At 40.9% G+C, this 21,298-nt stretch overlaps 1 protein-coding gene across 2 annotated transcripts; it reads left to right on the top strand.

Moving 5' to 3' along the window:
• Nucleotides 1-1,697: 1,697 nt before the first annotated feature.
• On the top strand, nt 1,698-19,680 carry mmp17b (matrix metallopeptidase 17b). 2 transcript variants are annotated; one of them, XM_033632620.2, is made up of 12 exons: nt 1,698-1,738; nt 7,893-8,110; nt 11,036-11,168; nt 11,318-11,471; nt 11,671-11,779; nt 11,915-12,092; nt 13,374-13,550; nt 14,510-14,603; nt 15,300-15,373; nt 15,520-15,669; nt 15,994-16,254; nt 17,059-19,680. In XM_033632620.2, exons 2-12 carry the CDS (start codon nt 7,961-7,963, stop codon nt 17,460-17,462), a joined length of 1,884 nt encoding a protein of 627 aa, XP_033488511.2. In that variant the 5' UTR covers nt 1,698-1,738; nt 7,893-7,960; the 3' UTR covers nt 17,463-19,680. The 2 variants fall into 2 exon arrangements, with proteins under 2 accessions (XP_033488511.2, XP_033488512.2); XM_033632621.2 differs by lacking the exon at nt 1,698-1,738 and adding an exon at nt 1,768-1,825.
• The last annotated feature ends 1,618 nt before the right edge of the window (nt 19,681-21,298 follow it).

The following is a 21,298-nucleotide window of genomic DNA, read 5'->3' as shown; positions in this document are numbered from 1 at the left end:
TACATTGGTGGTGAAATTTAAATGTTTTGGGATGTCTTTAATGTTTTGTAATGTCTCACCTTTTTGTGATGTCTTCGCATTGCTTACGACCCTCCAGTCTCCACTGGTTTGGTAACTGCTCTGCACTGCACGCTACCTGGATTGGGTTGGAGCTAGCAAGCAGCGGCGCCGCCCATTCCTGTCGTTTCTACTGGTAAGGCTATCCCACCCCCAGGATGACTGCAGAAACATTGTGGCCCAGGTAGCCATAGTGTGTAGGCACCTCCATTTTAAGCTGCAAAACCCCTTTAGCATTGTTAACTATGTTAGCACCACTAGCCATGCTGACATTGATAATGATGTTAACAGAGCTAACGGTGATAACTCAAAATTGACAAGGACTAGGGTGGAGCACAATGTTTCCACAGCAACATTGTTGGGTCGGGATGGCTTTAATAGCGGTAACTGCTGATTGAGCGGTGCAGTTAGCTCACACTGGATGCAGGTGGTGCTCAGTGCTGTGAACTGAAGAGTAGTAAAATTAACCCTGTTTGCATCCCTGCTACCACTCTACCGAAATAATGAGATTTGTAGCCATCAGTGGAGCATATTATTGATTATGTGTGTCAAGTTAGACTGTTTTCAGAATTGCTGTGATAAATTAATTTCATGACAAGTAAATCTACAATGAGGAAAGGCTTGCTGAAGAGCATCAGTCAGTCACATGATCTGTCTGTCTGTCCTGCTGCAGAAAACACATCGGAGGAATCAGGTTTCCTGCAAAAAGATCACCTCAGCCCTACATGTGTTTTTACTATCAGCCATTGTCCCTCAGCAGACACAGAGCAGATTAGATGGAACTTAATGATCCCAGTGGGACGCCTCAGCTGCTAATAGGAACAGAAAGAATATTAGCATTGACATGAATCAGTCCATGGCAGTATGGAAAATATGAACTCGTACACTTGTAATATGCTCTTGTCAATCTCTCCAATGCTTTTGGCTTTCTGCTTTTTAACTTAAAATTCATAGGGATGCAAGTCTTTATGGAGAGAGTTGAGTAAAAGAGTTTCAGCTGTACTTGAAGAAAGAAGTCACAATGCCACAAACAGTTGGTCCAGTGGCTTAAACACAAAGAAAGATCACGAGAAAAAAAAAGGAAACACGGATATAGAGGGACAAATCTGTTCATCTTCATTTTAGTTTTAAATCCCCGCAGTAAGAGGATTGTGTGTAAAATGGTAAAGCCGTCATGAGAGAAGATACACATGAACATGCAGATGTTGCACACAGGGAGACAAACACACACGCAAAATCTAAACCCATATTTGCTGTTTAACACTCACTAATCCCTCCCGGGTCAAACGCAGGATTCCAGGCTCACAGAGTGTCGTGCCATGACTAATTATTTTAATTTTAAAAGAGGGGAATAGTGTAAAATCAGAGCATTTATTTTTATACTATGTTAAATATTTGTCAGGATGTGGAGCTCACAGATGGAAGGAGAGTGACAGAGCTGAGCGAGTGAACTGAGGCAGAATCTTCTTAAGTGAAAGAAAGAGGCTGTTTCTGCAAACATGCAAGCTTACATTTGTCATGTCAGTGTGGCAGTGGGTGGGGTAAAGGGTGGGGAGTGGGGGTTAGGAGCTGAGCTTTGAGGGAAGAAGAAGCAAGGGAAGAGAAAGGACCCATCTGTTCCTATAGTGGCAGATAAAGAGAGACAGAGGGAGGACGGATGCAGAGGAGGAGGAGGAGGAAGGTAAGCACAAAAACACTGTCTTGTTTAATGCTGTGTGCAGTTTATCGACTGGGCTTGATCTGGAGTTGGAGTGTTTTGACATTTCATGTAAGTTTATCTGATGTATGCTTGTGTTGTACTGAAAGGTGTTAGATTTAGATGCTAGTGCCAGATGGCAACAATATTGCATATGTCAGGGCCAATAGAACTAGAGTGTCTGGGCTTCTGTACAGCTGTTTAGTCTCAAGGGAAAAAAGGAAAGTAAAAGTTTTAGAGCCTGTGCAGGACAGTACTTAGGATTTAGGAAACATTTGTCTGAGTCTGAGTATCGGCAACTAATCCCACAAGATTTTCTTTTAATCTTTTAAAGAAAGTCAGGTAATTAGTTAGCTAACTGTCCAGTTACAAAGGTTTCAGATTTACTTTCTAATTTTCTTCTCGAGTGACTAGAATGAAATCCTGAAGGAGATATGCAGATGCCTTGTTTGTATTTATTGTTTTGGCCCAAAACTGGTCAAATTCAAGTTTACTGAGTAAATACAATTCTGGAGTCAGTCTGTAGAGATTGTGGGTTCACAGTGACTCAAGTGTGAGTCTGACTCCTGGAGTAGCTCATGCATTTGTGTACGTGCATGGGTGTGTGTGTGTGTGTGTGTGTGTGTATGTGTGTGTGTGTAGAGGTGTATGAGGTGAAGTACCAATCCTCCTGTTCATCATTAGACATCAGTTGCTTTGATGTAGAAGGCACTCTCTGACTTTGCAACCAAATCTCTCTCCTACTCTTCAGTCTCACAGGATCATCCTTTTTGTAGTCCTCCTCCTCCTCTTCTCCTCCTCCTCCTCTCCTCTACACCTCCTCCTGTTTCTCCTCCACCCCTCATAGTGTCTTTATTTCGTCCTTTCTCATATCCTCACTCTTTATTCTATTTTTCCTCCTTCACTTTTAACGAGGAGAGGGGTAGCAGAAATACAGACCGATTCTGAGAGGAAGGAAGGTAGGAAGGAAGGAAGTATGTGTGTGTATGTTTGTGTGTGTGTGTGTGTGTGTGTGTGTGTGTGTGTGTGTGTGTGTGTATCTGTCTGTCCACAGCTAATCTCACATACTACTGGACCAATCAGCCTAATAGTTTGTGTGCACATTTATGACTGCTCAAGGACCTCTCATGGCTGCAGTGATTTGAAAATGTTAAAAAAAACTGTTTTATTGACTGTTTCATGCTGTCACCGACTGCTGACTCCTCACTCCTCTTTGAGCCAGGAAACATGCTGTGTCTTAAACCACCTGGAAAACACGAGGTTGTGCACTGGGTAGCTACTACCTTTGTATCTAATCTGTGCCAATTTGGGCGCCAGCTAGGCGATCAGGCAGTTTGCGTCTGAAGTTGTTAGGTGATCATAGACCACAACCAGCACTGTATCATACATCGTGTCCCAACTGGATGCAAGCTTTAGACTATTGTGCCGCATCGTGTTATATCAGGCACTCTCTGTCTACGCTGCATCCGTTAAATATGGAGCTTTGTCAAGTCACTTACCTAGCAGCTGAAGTCCAAGCTGATCTTTTTCCAGGTGTTGTTTTTAAGCGTGTTTTAGGAGTAAAATATTGTCCACTGGACAGATGTAGATCTCTGTGTAGTCCTGCACTAAAATGATCAACTTCTCTTCTGTATTTGTCATAGACTGATAGTGAAGAAAGGGAAGACACCTACCAGTTGTGATTGGCTGTTTCTTCTTATACAACATGTGCTGGTTTTGCTGTGTTCCATAAGTTGAAATTTGTTTATCTCAGGAAGCTGGGATGATGTTGCTTTTGCTTTTGAGTGTGCCTTTCATGCATCTACATTGAAATCAATGTATTTGGGGTTGCAAAAAGCACAGATGTGCTTGGGCCTGTAACTAGCTAGAAGGAGCTGCAAGTCCTCAACAAAATCATGCAAGGAAAAAAGGGCTAGGCACAAGCCTTGCCTTCTGTTGAAGGCCACATTTTGGCCTTTGTTGTGGCTCAAAATGTTTGATTGTGAACTGGATCATCCGTAGAGTAATTCCATAGATGATATGTTATGATCCACAAATGTTAATGAGGACATGAAATTAAAAAATTCCCATTTTTGTTATCTTTACATTATCTTGACTGAAAGGGAGCCAGGAGGGACTTTTGCTGTTGAGAGAAGTTTGACTTCAGGGCTTTCTGCCAGGTTCAGAAAAAAAGGTAATGATTTGGGTTAAACTGAAAAGATTACTTCCAAAAAGCACTGAGGGCTTACTTCTCCCATGTGCAGCCACCTGGCGAAGAGCTGCTCTCTACCGAGTGGTATATGCTGTATTCTCTATTTTTCTATTAACTTTAAAAAAAAGGTCAATACGATATATCTCAATCCATAATAGTTAAAACAAAATACTTCCATGTGAGATTCATAGTTTAACTTTTGGAAGAAAATTCAGGGGAAATTCTGGAACACTGTTCATCATGCAGTTTGTATAGGGTCATGGTAAATGAATAAACCTGTGCTCACTTGATGTGTAGTGTGATTAAAAAAAGGTTTGCTTGTTTTTCACTAAAGAAATATGTGTGTATTATTAAAATCTCTCTCACAGGATAAAGATAATGTTATATTCGATTAAAGGGAGAGTGTTTGCTGGTTTTTAACATCCTCCCCTTTTGACTCTTGCCCTCTTTTCTTTGCTGCTTTAATCTCATTGCTTTAACACTGTCCTCCTCCTCCATTCATCCCTCCCTTTCATCCTTTCTTCTCTGCCCTCATGCTTTAACTGAAATGGTATACCCTCTAACTTAATTAAATGAAGCATCTCACTGACACGGACACAAACGCTGACATCCACCAGTGTCCTGTATCGCAGTTAGTGGTGCCCCTCCCCTCTGTAGTTTATGGTAATTCCAGTCCATCTTCTGATTGCATCTGGTATATTGTATCCCCAGTGGGAATACAGCATGGATGTTTCCCGTCAACTTCATTCACTGACTGCTTTAACACATTCATGCTATGGTGACATTGAATGTCACACTGTTTTTCCTGACTTTGCAGTGAAAGAATAAAGGAACATTGTTCAGTCATCTGACCAGGGGTAATTTAAGCACAGAAAGCCAAAGCAGGTTAAAGGCATATATTACTGCATTCTCTAATGTTAGTGAAGACACTGGAGATAAAAGCCTACTGAAACATGTATTCTCTGTATTTGCATGTGTGATGGGGGATGTCCAGACAGGGTTTGACTAAAACTACTTTATTTAGACAGATTTTGAGCTCAAAATGTTGTACTTATAAAGTAATAAAACAGAGATTCAATGGTGTTGGGAGACCTGCCACCTCTATGGTTAAGATTTGGTTGAGTTTACTCTATAATCATTTTCTTTTTGTAATAACAATGTATATCAAATGACAATATGAAAACAATGTTAAAGTGGTCACATGTAGGCTAGTGATGAACCTACAGAGAACTTACAGAGCTTTGTTGAGAGTTTGAGCTCACTGTTTAGCTTTACTGTTCTGGTTCATTCTCACTGTTCTCAAAGCATAGGTCATTCTAACTCTTAACTTGTCCAGTGATGCAAATGATGCTTGGCCAGTGGCCCTTGTCCTTTAATACCGAAACACTTAAGCAGCCTTTTGCATCTGTATGGGATGCACTGGGCCACTGTACTATAAAGAGCAACAAAAGGGAAGCAAAGGGCGAGAGGGACAAGTGGTGGATGGGTCAAAATAACACAGTGCTTTCAGCCAGGAGACTGCTGTTCATGTTCCATGTGGAACCAAAAGTCAAGGTTGAGTTGTCTTAACTAATTTTAATTTTGACATTGTGTTAGTGATGCACTTACTTTTAACACATTATCACATATTACATTACATTATATTACATATTTTAACACAAACCATGATGTTTTTTCTCAATATCAACAAGCACTTCAGTCACCTAAATCTGAAAACAAAGTAAACCTACGTTAGAAGTTTATTTTGAAAAGATAGTATGTATGTAATGAGTGGAAACTGACACTCTGCCCCTCAGTGTACAAAACTGACACTTTAAAGGGGTACCTTGATTGGTATGTTTGACACTTAAGGCCACTGAACAGTGGTCAGTGGTGAAGAAAGTATTTAGATCTTTTACTTAAAGGAACTCTTACCTTTCTTGCATTTCACACAGCACTTCGAAAAAAATTGAACATTCACAAGTCCCGCCTCCCTCCAAAGCCCTACTCCCCCTTCCTCCACGTCCTATGTCCTCATTACATCTATGATAGACGTAGGTGTTGGCAAGATAACATTAGATACATGGAAGAGAAGAGCGAGTGTAACGTTTTAACCAAGACAGGCAAACCCAACCCCAGAGTTTTAAAACTCAACCGGAGTCAGTGATGACTGATGAGTTATAGAATAAGGTTACAGTGCTAATGTTAGATAGTAGAGTTAACATTACTAGTAAGTGGAAACTCACAAGAAAGATAACATTAATGTTTCAGAGACTACGCTACAGTAGGCTAACGTTAGCCATTAGCAACTGGATGCTGTGTTGTCATATACAACATTATGAACTGAACTGAACTTCTTTATTTGTCATTTTTATGCGCAGCACAAAAAACAAACTGACATTTCGCATACCCCAAGCCCTCTTGTCCAGTGAGCGGACGTTCGCCAGAAGGACGTTGGGAACAGTTGTTTGGATGGGGTTAGCTATTAGCCTAGAGCTAACCCCTCCGCGCTTCCCCCACTCACGCGTCCTGTCACAGCACTACTGGCGTCTCCCCATCGGGACAGCTCCAGGCGAAACCACGGTCATCTCAGGGCTAGCTTGACGTAGCAGGCCAAGCTTGCTACACATCCTGAGCTCTCTCGGTTGTAGCATTAGATCACTGCAGCGGTTTCTAACTCGCGACTGTATTGCACTGATAAATTTACTTCTTGTTGCACGGTGTTTACTTCGCCGGTGTACGCAGAGGCTGCCGCAAGCATTGGTTGCGCTGCCATGATGATTTAAACTTAGAGACAAACTAAAAATACCTGTCCAGCAGAAAGTCTGTGACCATCTCGTCCTTTTTTTATATCCAAAAGCATCCCTGTTACTAGCCTGTTTGTTGTCTCACAGACTCAGGGGTGGAGGGGTGGGATTTTTTGCGGCCTCCACATGGGGAAGACAGACAGGACAGGAGAAAACTCCGACCAATCATTGCATTTGGTCCGAATGCAATGATTGGTCAGAGTTTTCATAGAACCATATGAGAATGGTATAATTATGAGTTTTCATCTCTGGTGGAATTCACTTACATTTCAGTGTGCCATCAGCTTATTAATAGCATTTTAACCTAAACAAAGAAAAGTATAAAATTTCCAGAAAGGTAAGTGTTACCAATATCGTACTATAAAGATACTCTGTTACTAGCAAAAGTCCTGCATTCAAAATTCTATGTAAATAAAAATACATAAGTATTATCAATAACATGTATTCAAAGTTTTCAAAGTAAAAGTATTCAGTAGGCGGCGGAACGTCCCCTGTGAAAATTCTATTACCGTTATATATATATTATCAGATTATTTCTAATATATCAGCAGAATTTTAATGTTGTAGCTTTTAACTAGATTTTAACTAGTCCATACAACCTGTATAAATTGCAGTTTTCTGTTTGCATTCTTAATATGAAAGTATCTAGTAACTGTCAGGTAAATGCAGTGCAGTAAATAGTATAGTGTTTGTCTCTGAGATGTACTGGAGCATGAATATTAAGTTTCATGAAAAGGTAATACTCAGCTCCAGCAAACAGACACAGTAAGAGACCAGCTGATGAACATCAGAGAGCATTTAGCAGCTAAATGAACAGATATTTTGTGTTGGTGGAGACCAAAAACATAGAGGAGAGTAAATATTGGACCTGCATTCATCAGGGGGACACAAACACAGCCCCAAATGAATGTTAATGTCACTCTGTAAATGGCCAAAAAATTACTACTATTATTACAGGTTTAATCCTTAATCTAATTATACCGTGGTATACTATATATACTTTGGTATGTTCTTGTAGTAAAAGTATTGGCCTCAGTTTCTACTACATTCTCCAGCTTTAGATTATGTCATTTTCATTGCTATCTCCAAATTTGTACTTTTAATTTAATTAGACTAATTAATTAATTGATTAATTAATTTTTTTTTTCTAATTTCACTCCAGGTATGGAAAATCATCTGAGACTTTGAATTCACAAGCAACATTGAAGATTTCTCTTAAGTAAATATTTAATGCTAGAATATGCAACCAAGATGAGGATGTGGATTCTCCTTCTGTGCCTGAGCAATGGATGGACGCAACCAGCCTCTGCTGCTGATCCAACCCCCACACCCTCCTCTGCACCAGTGACACCCACTGAAGATGAAGGAACACAACTGGTGGTAAAAGAAATAGCATGAACATGTACAGGGAGCAAGGAATTCAGATACTGAAATGCATAGTTTACAGTGACCTGTGAATCACTGAGAATCAGTGTGTGCATATCTGGCTCTCAGCTTCAACTCATTTTAAGAAAACATACCTCAATATTCCCTATGCAGAGTCTTTCCTATATGTTCCCAGGGTCCTTGGTTCCCTAGCTCTGTATTTGCTTAATTTGACATGGGCTAGGGTTAGGTTTGTTAGAATTAGTCAACCACTTAATTAAGAAAAGTTGAGAAAAGGAAAAATAAAGCTGAAAAAAAAAACATTATTAACATTTTTAGGGGGTAGGAAATCAATAGTAATTGAGCCGTTTCAAAACTGGTTGAGATTAGGAAGGAGGTTTAGGGTCAGGTTGCTTTATTTATGAAATATTTTTGTTTGAAATGGGTAAAATTTCACCTAAATACAACAGGAGGGTTAATGTGTGTAAACAGAATGTTAACCTTGGGAACCCTGACAACATAGCTATCCTCCCATTTTTGCTAATTAACACTAACAGAAGCAACACGAGTGATGACTATTTGGGCGTCAGCTTGCAAAAGACTTGTTTCCATTCTCCAAATGCAGTGGTGAAGGTCCAGCTCAGAAGCCATTTTTAGAACTTCACATCTGGATTTAGAGTTTGGATCCCAGTTAGTCCAGCTCAACTTATGATGTTACTGCATCTGACTTATTCACTTGAATTTGGGCATCCTAGATCTAAAAGTGCTCAATCATACAATCAATCATCATACAGTCAATCATATGCATGTATGAAACCTTGATTTTTAATTGAGGACACAATCTGATGCCATTGCCTTCAGTTTATATATGCTCAGATGTCAGTTTAGTTATACCCAGTTAAAACTAAAGCATTCTCATAGAACAGCAACCTGTAATAAATCCTCTCATCGTGAAGGTTCTAATGATCAGTTTGTGTTGAAGCTGTTTTAGAAAAATGTTGATTCAACTGTGAGACATTTTGGAGTCTGCAGTTTGTGGTGCTGTTGAACTGTACTGCATTATACAGAAAAGTGTTTCTATTATTTGTGCCATCCTGTTTATTTCAATAAGGGTAGGCATCATTTGTCAAACACAATGGGTCCATTCAAAGGCAAGGCAAGGCAATCTAATTTACTGAACACGTTTCATGACACAAATAAAACAATGTGCTTTACTTTTTTAAAGCAGGGAACATAAAAATGAACATCAAGCAAATGCCATGCAATGTCACACAATAAAAATAACATATAAACCCATAAAACCCAAACACACACACACTTCTGTTCATAGGTCTGAGAAAACAGACAGGTTTGCTTGCACACACGCACACACGCATATGCACAACACTCTAACATTGATCATAAGCCTGAGAAAACAGGAAGGTTTTGAGCTTAACTTTAAATGTAGATACTTATAGATCAAAATTGTTGTAAAGACAACAATGCAAACAGCATGCATGCTAAAATAGCATGCTAATAAAGTGTGCATCGATGCAAATCCTGATATACTGTATACTAAGACCTACCTAATATTTATCATTTAAGGTATGGCGTCCACTCAGGTGCTCTGTGGGTGTGCTTGGCTTGAGAGAACATTTGGGTATGCTAGACTGAATACCTATCACTTATCCCGTTAGCTTGTTGGATTGATGTATTTTGAAATTTATGGGACGGAATCTTTGGATCAGACCAAACCTGTGAGTTTCCTTTATTTTCCATGCAACCCTGTTTACTTAAATGTTATAATGCTATGTCAAATATGTTTAGGCAGAGACATAATGGCTGCCGTGATTGTATTACACCTGGTATTAATATGTACCTATCTTGGGTGATGACAAGTGGACATCTTTATGTTAGTCTGTTTACAGTTGTCCTTAAAATGTGTCGCCACATGTGTCTTGAGTGACCACTTGTAATCAGATCCAACCTGATCTCACAGAAATACGTGAAATGACCACAACCACTTAACACAGTAGTGGAACGCACCCCATCCGCCCACAGCACAATGCTCTTAAAGCCCTACACTATCAAAAGCTGTTTTTGTGTGTATACAGAAATGTTAAATATATCACTGAGGAAAACGAGGTTGACGTGACGTTGTTGAATCAGGGAATTAGTGTGTCCACCACGAAAAAGGATCCTAATTGACTTTACATTGGCACTGTTTCCGTGGTACCGGCACGTAATTTCAACCCATTATGTGCAGCCACCACGGAATGCAGTGTTAAGAGGTCGTGGTCATTTCACGTATTTTTGTGAGATCAGGTTGATCAGATCTCACTTCCCCACTCCACATGCTTATAAACATGTATGACATTTCTGTTTACAAAGACTAAATGCATTGTTGTTTTTAACCAGAGGCAGCAATGCACTTCCCATACTTATTCTGCCAGAAATGAGAAGAAGAAGAAGAAGAAGAAGAAGAAGAAGAAGAGAAGACTGGAAAAAGACTGGAAGAAGAGTGGCTGAATGGATATATTCTGAACGCAAATGCAATGAATTCCAATGTTTGTCCGAACCTCCAAATGCGGTCTGAGCAATCAGATCTCAAGATGCATCAAGAAGGCCTTGGGTGCATTCACACCTGTGCTTAGAGCTGTCCACTTGTTGGCAAATCACCCAGATGCATGTCAGTACCAGGTGTAAACAGGCCTTTGATCCAGGGTCAGAGACCACCCCAACATGTATGTCAGCACTGATTGTTCAACCAGGACCGTGATTATTCAAGAACCTTCGTCAAAGGCTTTGAGTTGCCTAAACATAATCATATAAAGCACATGGGTTCAGTATGAACATTTTGTGTTTACTGTGAACAGTTTGTAGATACTTTCAATATAGGTTTCCTTAGGGTTACCAGATGATACGTCCTTCAGATGACTACCTGCTCTTTTCTGCTCATAGGATTGGTTGATGAAGTATGGATACCTCCCACCCTCAGACCCCTCCACTGGTCAGCTACAGGCCTGGACAGCTGTCACTAACGCTGTCAGGGCTATGCAGAGGTTTGCAGGCCTCAAAGACACTGGAGTTGTAGGTAAGAATTACAGATGGAGGCTGTGAAAAGTTGGATGCTTTGCTTTAAGATCCAACCTGCTAATGTGTAAGCTACTCCTTCTTGAATCTGGCGTTCCAAATCTGACTCCTTACGTCTCCTCTGGTTCTTGTTTGCTTTCATGTGTTTAGATGAGGAGACAACGGCGCTGATGAACAGTCCACGCTGCTCCCTACCTGACCAGGGTGACCCCTCCAAAATACCAGCCAACCAAAAGGGGGGCAACACGAGGAGGAGGAAGAGAAGGGCTATCGCCATGTGGACACATCGGAACATTAACTGGAGGTTGGAAACGATTAACTTCTCGTAGTCTATACCGGATTATGATACAGTTCGCCTGAACAAATGAGTATTTTCTATTTTTTAATTAGGATAATGAGCTTAGATTTTTACAGAAGCACATTTGTTTTCTTTAAGTCATGTAACTGGGTCTTTCCCTGTGACTCTTTCTTACACCAGTAATCACACTCTGTTGCATTCTCAGGTTGCGTTCGTACCCCACCTCCTCCCATCTGTCCCAGGAAACGATTCGCTCACTGGTCTTCTATGCTTTAAGAGTGTGGGCAGATCCAACACCGCTGGAGTTCCATGAGGTTGGTACATTTGCCTCATGCTGCATTAATGACATACGGGAAAGATGGTAGATATGAGTCCAGGCAGACTTGTGAAAAACTCTACCTGAGGCCTGAGTACCATCAGCTGTCCTTTCTATTGTTGTCTGTCTTCAGGTGGGCAGCCCAGAGGCAGCTGACCTGCAGGTAGACTTTCTCCATGGTTATCACGGTGATGGCTATCCGTTTGATGGGGCAGGTGGGGCAGTCGGCCATGCTTTCTTCCCATCAGACCCTGCCCGGGCAGGAGGAGTTCATTTGGATGCAGAGGAGGAGTGGGCCTTCAGACAGCCAGGTGAAACATTGTTAAGAAAACCCCTGCGCAGTTCATCTTCTAATATTATTACATCTTTATAGCACAGTGACGTTCAGACTCTAACCAGAGTCTGCTCCTAATTGTTGCCACATCTGACATGATGAACAAACTATTGTGTATGTGATTTGCCTCATTCCACATCATGTCTCACAGCAGCAATACCTCTCATATTCTCAAATCTGTCAGCTCTTTGGTCTTTTTGGTCTCAGTCCCAAGGTATCTTGGAAAGCAATGGCTTAATTTTCATCAAATCTGCCATATCACAGTAACCAGAAGATGGATCCACTGATGATCCTAGTGATTTTGGTGACTCCTTGACAATTCCTGTAGAATCCTCACGCCAAATTCCTACAAGAGTTACCAGCATATTTAATGACTCTGCACCTAACACTTTGCGTTCAGCAATGTTTAGTGCCTATAGATGATGTAGTACCTTTTTATGTAGCAAGATGAAATAAAGGATGTGACAAGGCTATTAAATGAAGGCTGGGATACAGTCTCTGACCGGGTGGGACATATTATGGGTATGGTATGACACACGCACAACGTAACTGGAGCTGCAATGTTGGAGGAGATGGCACTAGAAATAAAGGTATGGTGTCCGCTCAGGTGCGCTTTGGATGTACTTGGCCTGAGAGAACATCTGGGCATGCTAGAATACCTCTGAGGACAAAACATAGACTAGAGTCTGTTGTGTATTAACATTAACATAGCTGCAAAGCCTAAACCACTCTTTGCCATAACCAAAGTCTTTTGCTTACCCTAACCATGCCATAGTTGCCATGTCGGAGAAATAGAGAACTTAAATAATGTTGGCACTCAAACTATCATCTTTGTAAAAAGGATCTCTAATGGATTCCCACAAAATATGCTGATAGTGTTCATAGTCCCCAGAGAATTATCACCTTCACATGCTTTTTCATTTACACAACTTGCTTCATAATGTAAAAGGTCAGTTTCCATGACATTTGATGGTTGCATTCATGCTCTCCAGTAGAAAAGCCGTCTTGAATAAGGTGACTCCAACTTGAGGTCAGACTTCACATTTGGTGCCTTTGTAGCCAGATTCTAAGTTAATCAACTCTGTCAGTGTGTTGTTTGTTCTGTCCAACAGCTTCACCTTGTGGTATGTAATGCACATTGCATCCTTTAGTAGCCGCTTGCAATTACTCTCCTACCAAAAGTGAAAGATACATCAATTAGCTCATCATTATCTGTATCTGTCTGGCTTTCTATCTTCCCATCGTCTTCCTTCACCAGCCTCTGAGGGTACTGACCTGTTCACAGTGCTGGTCCATGAGTTTGGCCATGCACTGGGCCTTGCTCACTCCTCATCTCGTCACTCAGTGATGAGGCCGTACTACCAGGGTCCTGCTGGAGACCCCCTCCACTATCGCCTGGGACCTCAAGATCTGGAGCACATCACCCAGCTCTATGGTAAGACCCTTCTCACGGCTGTTATTAAAAAGTCAGATTGTCCACCATGAAAATTTAGGTTGTGAACACATGGCCACTTGATGATTAAACCTGATCCTGGTTGGCATGTGAGGATGCATATACTGCTTGCAAGAACCAAAATATGGCGTTAAAAGATCAGAGGAAAACAACGACATAATGACACTACTATGACCAAGTGTCTTCAGATATAAAAAAGGGCCACACAATGCATAAAATTAAAAATAAATGAGGACAGCTGTGCAGCAGTTGCATGGACTGACCTCTGGTGTGATATGAAGGAAGTACAGACAGACAGTGGCATTGCTTGATGGTTTTATCCTCCACATTATGCTCAGATGTGAAAGCATGTATTGTAAAGATTCAATGGTTATAAAAGAATTCTCTGTGATGAAATGTGTGACTGCATTGTTCAAAGAGTAGCTCTTAATTCATTTTGCCTTTGCATAATGTCATGCATACTTCCTCCAGCCCATCAGCAGCTCTTGGGCCTGACAGCTGTGTGCTTGGATACATAAACCTCTGTTCATACGCATCAGTATGAGGATTAACAGCTGCGTTGTAACATTTAATACATACAAAACAACAGTAGCTGATAAGGTCAACACTTCCCTTCAAATCTCTGCAACATTCATACGGGGATTGATAATGTGTCTGTAACTGTCAACAGTACAGTGACCAAATTGATGAGAGTGCTTTATGTCTTATTGTAGATGATTATGACATCAGAATTTGATGCATTTTAAATAACTGATCACTGAAAGACACTTTAGGATATGTGGAGAAAGAATGGAATAATTATCATATTGCACTACCACTACTACCAGAAACACTTGTATTGTATCTTTTCTGCCTGCATAATTATTGTTTTTATCATTACTGTCAAGAGTATCGAGAGCTTTATTGCTATTAGGTTTAAAATGATTTGATTTTTGATCTAGGAAAAAAGAACCAGCTGCTGGCCACTGATGCTCCTCGCCTCACCCCAGAGCTTCATACGCGTCACAGAGGCCACCCGCATCACCACACATATGGGTATGACCAACAAGATAAAATAGATTAAGGCACTGGTTCCTAATTTGGGGGTCATGACCCCCAACTAGGGGTCGCTAAGCTTCACAGGGGTCACAAGACCTTCATTTTAAGGGGTGAAAGACAACTTTAGAGATGTCTGCCTTTCACAAATTTAATGGTCCTAGATGCCACTTGGCTTGTGGTGCTCAAAGCACCAAAAAATAGATTCGAAAAGCTCAACAGCTATGTCTCTTTTTAGAAATCATGACCTGGTTACTCAATATAATCCGCAGACCCTGTTGTGAACAGTTTAATGTAGGAACTATTTTCTGTCTTCCAAACTTCACCCATGCATCACCGTGCAGAAGGAAGCATGCATCTACTCATGGATGAGAGACTTGTGGCGCTTACTTCTGCAAGATGATACAGTTGACAGGTGTAGTTTGGCAGAGAAAATATAGATCCGACATAAAACTGCTCATAACAAAGTCTGTGTATTGTCTTGAGTAACTGAGTCATGATTTCTGTAAAGAGACATTGCTGTTGCATTTTTTGGCGCTTTGAGCTCTACAAGCTGAGTGCCATCTAGTTCCGTTATTTTGGAGAGAAAAGGTTGGTGAAAAATTCAAAATGGGGAAATGGACACTCTTTAAATAGTATTGATTTTTTTTTACATATGTTAAAGTTCATTCTGAACACTGTGTTTTCTCCCTTCAGCCCCTCCATAGATCGCTGTAACACCAGTTTCGATGCTGTGGCAAAGATCCGAGGAGAGACTTTCTTCTTCAAAGGTCTGAATACACCGCAAACTGACTCATTAGACATGTCAAATTAGAAAATATAAAAGTAATTTGTTAGGATTAAAGCTGTCTGGCTCTGGTTAGCAGGATCATTTCCACCATAGCTTTGCTTCCCCTCCATTCTGTCGTCCCTCCAGGTCTAACAATGTGGCGAGTCAACGGTGGGGGCTTGGTGTCAGGTCGCGGGGCTTCAGTCAGAAGGCTGTGGAGGGGTCTACCTCCTGACCTTCCTCAGATTCACGCTGTGCTGGAGAGGAAGTCAGATCATGCCATCATCTTTATCAGTGGTATATTCCAATAATCCTAATACAGTATGAATGCTACGTTATTCTGACATCATATCACACACAGGTTTCCTCTTCCACAGAGACTTAGTCTACACAAGCATGAATGAAAAAATGAGAGACTGAATATAGACCATTAAGAGGATAAATTACAGTTCACTGACTCAAAACTGAAGTAATTACATCTGTGAAATATCTGGATCAACTCAGTACATTTTCCAAAGCAATATCTTTGGCCGTACACCTACGGCACAGTTTTTCTTAGATACATGTGGAGTGAGTCACCAAACTGAACAACTGACTTCTTTAGGTCGTGTCTTGCTGCAGGTTCCCAGTTCTGGCTGTTCAGGGATCTGTCCCTGCAGGAAGGTTACCCTCAGCCCCTGTCTGCTCTCAGGATGGGGGTGAGCTTAGCTGGAGTAAACCAGGAGGAGGATGCCACAGCAGCAGGGAGGTGGGGCCTCATCTGGGACCCAGAGGAGGGCCCTGTGTGGGGGAACATGGGAGACACTGAAGAAGAGAAGCAAGAAGACACCTGGACTCAGCTGCTCAGAGAGGGTGTCAGTGGCATCACCACAGACAGTGATGGTGAGGACAGCACCCATGTTTGTGCTTGTGTGTGATGATAGTTGTGTCTGTTCTTATAAGGACCAAATGCCCTGCCAAGAATGCCAAGGGAAGGCACAATTTTTTTTATATGTCAGCCATTTACATTTTATGTTTTATGTCTGTCTGTGGATAGTGTCCCGACAGCTGTCAATTAGACCCACCCCTCGCTCATCCTCTCGGTCAAATATGGTCACTTCTGCCCCCCCCCAAAAACCAAGACAGTGACAGCTTAAATGCTTATTACAGGCATCTAACCTTTACAAGAATCCATTGACTTTGAGACAAGGGAACTGGGAGTGCAAAATGCTAACTCATATCCAGGTTTCAGGACTCACTCCTGACCGTACTCTTAAGACAAAGCCCATTGTACACACAATGTAACATTAGTTGCTGATGCTTTCCACTGTAAAATGCACATAAACTGGAGCTGTTATAGATACCACTTTCCTGAATAAATTCTAGCCAGAGAGCCAGTCAGTATTTTGGGAAAACGAAGACACATCGATCTAGCATGCTGTTGCTAACTTGCTAACTTGCAGATTGATTGATGGGTGGATGTCGTGATATTATTGGTTGAAACTGGTTGATACTAGCTCACATAAGCACACACCATATTTTGTTTTGCAAGAAGAAACATGATTTGATTTTGATATATGAATATGAAAAAAGTTTTTTTTGTATTTTCTATCTGTTAGTACTATTAAACAGAATAGAATAACATTTATTCTAGAGATTCACGTATGCAGGTTATTGGTTGTAAAAACTTCTCTCCCTATTCCCCAGGCTCTGTCTATCTCTTCAAGGGAGACTCCTACTGGAAGTTTACTTTTCCAGGCTCCTCCCTGCACGACGGATATCCACGCTCCTCTACTGCAGACTGGCTGAACTGCCCTGACCCCTCCTCATCCTCACCTGTGGTGGATGACCACTCCTCGTCTCTGTCTCCGCCTGCAGGAAGACAGGAACTCAGGGAGAGATGGAGGGAGGAGAGAGAGAAGGAGGAGGAGGAAGGAGGAAGGGGAAGGGACCATGGAAGGGACAGACATGGAAATAAACATAAAGACAGACAGGACAGAGGCTCACACATCTGGACACAATGCACTTGTCAAAATGGAGCGCTTCGAGACAGGACAGCGTCTTTAACTGCTGGTCTGCTGATGATGATATGGACACTGTTGGTTATTTAAAGCTGCACAAGACAATAAAAGCCAGCTGTCTTATCAGGTCGAATCTGGAGGAAGGGCTGTAAAAGAGAACAGAAACTCATCTACAAACATTTACCATGTGCATTCATTATACCGTCCCTGCTGCCCATTTACCCTTATTTCCTCTCTTTCTGACTGAGAGATGAGGTCACTCTCAGCATGGAGCTGGAGTCAGGCTGGTTAGCCTAGCTTAGCATAAAGAGTGGAAGTAGGGGGAAACAGCTAGCCTGGTAATTAACACTTTAAGAGGGAGTTACATAAACAACAGTTCATCCATCCACCCAGCATCTGTGCAGGGTCTCCCCATATGGCACAGTTGCCAGATAAAATTGACGAACAGGTTTCAGTTTAGTCTCTCGAAAGCCACAGTGGTAAAATTTTGCAACCTCACTGTGATGACAGTTGTTGCCAAGGAATAGCTCCAACGCCTGATTTATGTATGGAATAATCAAATGAGAGACAATGTGTTATTGAATGAGCATTAAAGTTGTTAGTGAGTGAATTTTTAACAGAGCTAGGCAAGCTGTTTGCAGGTGAACCCTCTCTGAAGCCTTAGTTGAGAGAGTGGTAAAGTTCAGCGATGCTCTCCTGTAACAGAGTCAGACTCATGATGGACAGTTAAAGATCAAAATACAGTATATTCAGCAGAGTCAGACTTTGCCTTTTTCATTCCAAACATTCTTCTTCCTCATCAAAACCTGGCAGCTACATTACCCACAATGCAACTCCAGCAGTTTGTTTGGAGATTCCATGTGTTTTGCTAGTAGCAGTTAACATATCCTTGAGTCTATAGCCTGTAGCCTGCAGCGGAGATGAGCAGCGGGCCACAGAGGTCTAGTAAGATCACTTCTTTCTCACTCCAAACCTCCAGATTTTTTTTTTACTTTTCAAACTTGCAGTCTTCAGGCCCAACTAACGCTGACGTAAGTGACATCACTTGAGGACATTTATCAGACATCACACAGCTCCCTTTGGGGACACTAAGGGCTTTATACTACTTAGTTCACATATGCAGTTGTACTCCCTAACACCTGGAAACACACTTGGATTTGTAAAATCATGGAGTTCCCATTAAACACAGACATGATATTAATATCCAATTTCTCATCTCAAACATGGAGAGAGCAGATAAGCGTATTTCTCAAAATCTTGTATTATGCATTTCAATTTCAGTATTTCATATGGTCAGTTGAGAACGCTGACTGATTCTGTGTGTACAAAGATGTTAAAGCAGATGTTTTTATGTTGATGTAATATTCCGCTTTCATCAACCAGCCTAGCTAGATGGAACATCTGCTTTCTCATTTCAATCAGGATGAAAAAATACACAGAATAACTCCATCTCTGGTGTGATGTTGTTTGGAAGCCATTGACTTAATTCAAGAGCTTCTGGATTTTCACAACTCACAATGTGACTGATCTGGTTAAAATGTACAAACATTTTCTAAACGCATAAGGTTCCGATCATCACTTAAGCAAATGTCATCCTAGAGAGAACGTAAATGGAATGGTCAAAGTTGTTATACTGACATTTGAGGTGTGTTGATTGATTTGTGTTGTCAGCTCATGAACAGAGTAACATGCAAGAAAACATTCCACCTTTAAAGTTGCAGGTAGTTGGCCCAGTGAGTGAAGTTATTTTTTTCTCAGTCTACAGCAGCTGCGAGAGGCAGCTAACCATCCTTTCATTTTATAGTTAAAGTCTACTAACGTATGTAAACTTGCCACGGACTGCACAATGGTTACGTAACCTTCAAAACCAGCCACAACTCAGCCCTGAGCAAGAGTGATGGTTCACTACTGACCAATCAACGAACTGCAGTGTTTTCAGCTCCACCTTGGTACCCCAACAGTGGGGTGACGAAAAATGGGCAAGGTATTAAACAGTTCTGTTGGTAACATCCACAACACATCATGGAAATGGAAAAATAACCATTTCCATGTAATCTGAACTGAACTGAGCTGAACTGCTTGGTGGAAATGAGTCTTTTATGTTACATAAAGATAGGGAAGAAGTTGCTCTGCAGCAGTCATGTGAATATAGCACCATCTGTCTTTGTAAAATTCTTGCAATGTAGAGGTAGTGTATATAACATAGCATTATTTATATTGTGTATTGTTGTTTTATAAAACTGTTCATCCTTTGGTACACGTGTATATCCATAAAATGTCAATCCATAATAAAATAGTAAAATCAGAACCAGCAATATTATTATTATTTTTGTTACAATATAATTGATATAACATTAGAAGAGCATACACACGAGTCAGAGGAGCACATGTGATGCTCTGGCTTTGAGAGGAGGTCCTATTTAGTTAAAAACTATCTAGTTTTATTGTAAGATGTTTCCTGTATTTTTGTATTTCCCATTTGACAGCCACAACGGGGATGAACACTGCATACAAGCACAAATCAAGGCTAGTGTATGGGCCAGAAGGGTGGCACAGACTCCTCCTGCAATCTAGTTGGCCACCCCCTGTGTCTATGGGCTCATAGTCTCACAATCTGTCAATGGCTGTAGGCCATTTGGAGTTATAAATAGCAGCTATTAATTCAAATGATTTCATATGTATGTATGTATGTTTCATATATGTATGTTTCAGAATGTGCAATGTGTAATCAGGGCTTTAAATCTGAGTCTTTCCCAAAGGTGGGCCCCATTTTTGAATTTGTGCCCCAGTGACTTTATATGCCATACGTTTGTCCCATTCTCAGGAACATGATATCTCAAGAAAGCTTTAGTGAATTTCTTCAAACTTGGCACAAACGTCCACTTGGACTCAACAATGAACTATTTAGATTTAGGTGTTCATATCTAAATAGTATATAAAGGACAAGGTCACTGTGACCTTATCTGTCCCAATCAGTTTTTTTTTTCAAACTTGGCACAAACATCCACTTGGACACAACAATGAACTGATTAGAATTTGGTCAAAGGTAAAGGTCTTTGTGACCTTGCAAGACACGTTTTTGCCACAATTCAAGAATTTATGTGCTAATTATGACAAAATGTCACATAAATGATCTGTATTTACAATTTAATTTATGAATATTTACAATTATGAATCTTTATAACCACAAGTTGTGTGCCACCAATGCCAAATAAAATCAGAATAAAGAGAAGTGGGGAGGCAATTAACTATTGATCCCAATGATGTTATCAGGAAAACTGAAGCATTGTCCCAGTCTATCTTCAAGACTACTCTGGGAGCCCTTTGCTTCCTGAGACAGGCAATAGTACAGGCAACTACAGCCACATTTTCAACAATCACTTTGTGTATAGTACTTTTACAGCTGTAAGTAACACTTACTGTAATATACCTGCACCCTTTTGTAGGTATATTACAATGAGGGTGCTGTTTAACATTTCCCTCACAGACAGTTCTCATAAATTTAGGCAGGGTTGTTACACACTACTCTGTCCACTTGCACTTGCTGTATTTCCTCTTCCTTGGTGATGCAGAGGAACGTCTGGATCCTGTTTATTATCCACCAAGAGGCTTGCACACCAAGTTTTTAGGAACAAAAACAACAAGCAGGAGTGAGAGTCTCTCTTGATGACATATTTAAACATAGTGGGTTTGTGCATTAATTCCTTGTCCAGCAGGGGCAGGGGTATAGTGCTGCTGGGGCGCACAAGAATAATGCTCCATGACATTTTTTTCTGTAACAAAAACACATTTAGCCAGGATCAACATGATGGTCCTGGATCAACACTAATCACGCACACACACATAAAAAGTTTTTGAAAGCCTAAAATAAATGTGCTAAAATGTGTTAATCATCGGTCCTTGTAATTGAAAGGTGATATTACCCT

The sequence above is a fragment of the Epinephelus lanceolatus genome, chromosome 7 (genome assembly GCF_041903045.1).
Source record: "Epinephelus lanceolatus isolate andai-2023 chromosome 7, ASM4190304v1, whole genome shotgun sequence".
NCBI lineage: Eukaryota > Metazoa > Chordata > Actinopteri > Perciformes > Serranidae > Epinephelus > Epinephelus lanceolatus.
This window is presented reverse-complemented; position numbering and strand designations above follow the sequence as displayed.

Bases quoted from the DNA above. Each gene is read 5' to 3' on its own strand.
- mmp17b (XM_033632620.2), top strand. From the start codon at position 7,961: ATGCTAGAATATGCAACCAAGATGAGGATGTGGATTCTCCTTCTGTGC. The intron at 11,169-11,317 runs GTAAGAATTACA...TCATGTGTTTAG, and splicing joins CAAAGACACTGGAGTTGTAG to ATGAGGAGACAACGGCGCTG. The intron at 11,472-11,670 runs GTTGGAAACGAT...TTGCATTCTCAG, and splicing joins CATCGGAACATTAACTGGAG to GTTGCGTTCGTACCCCACCT.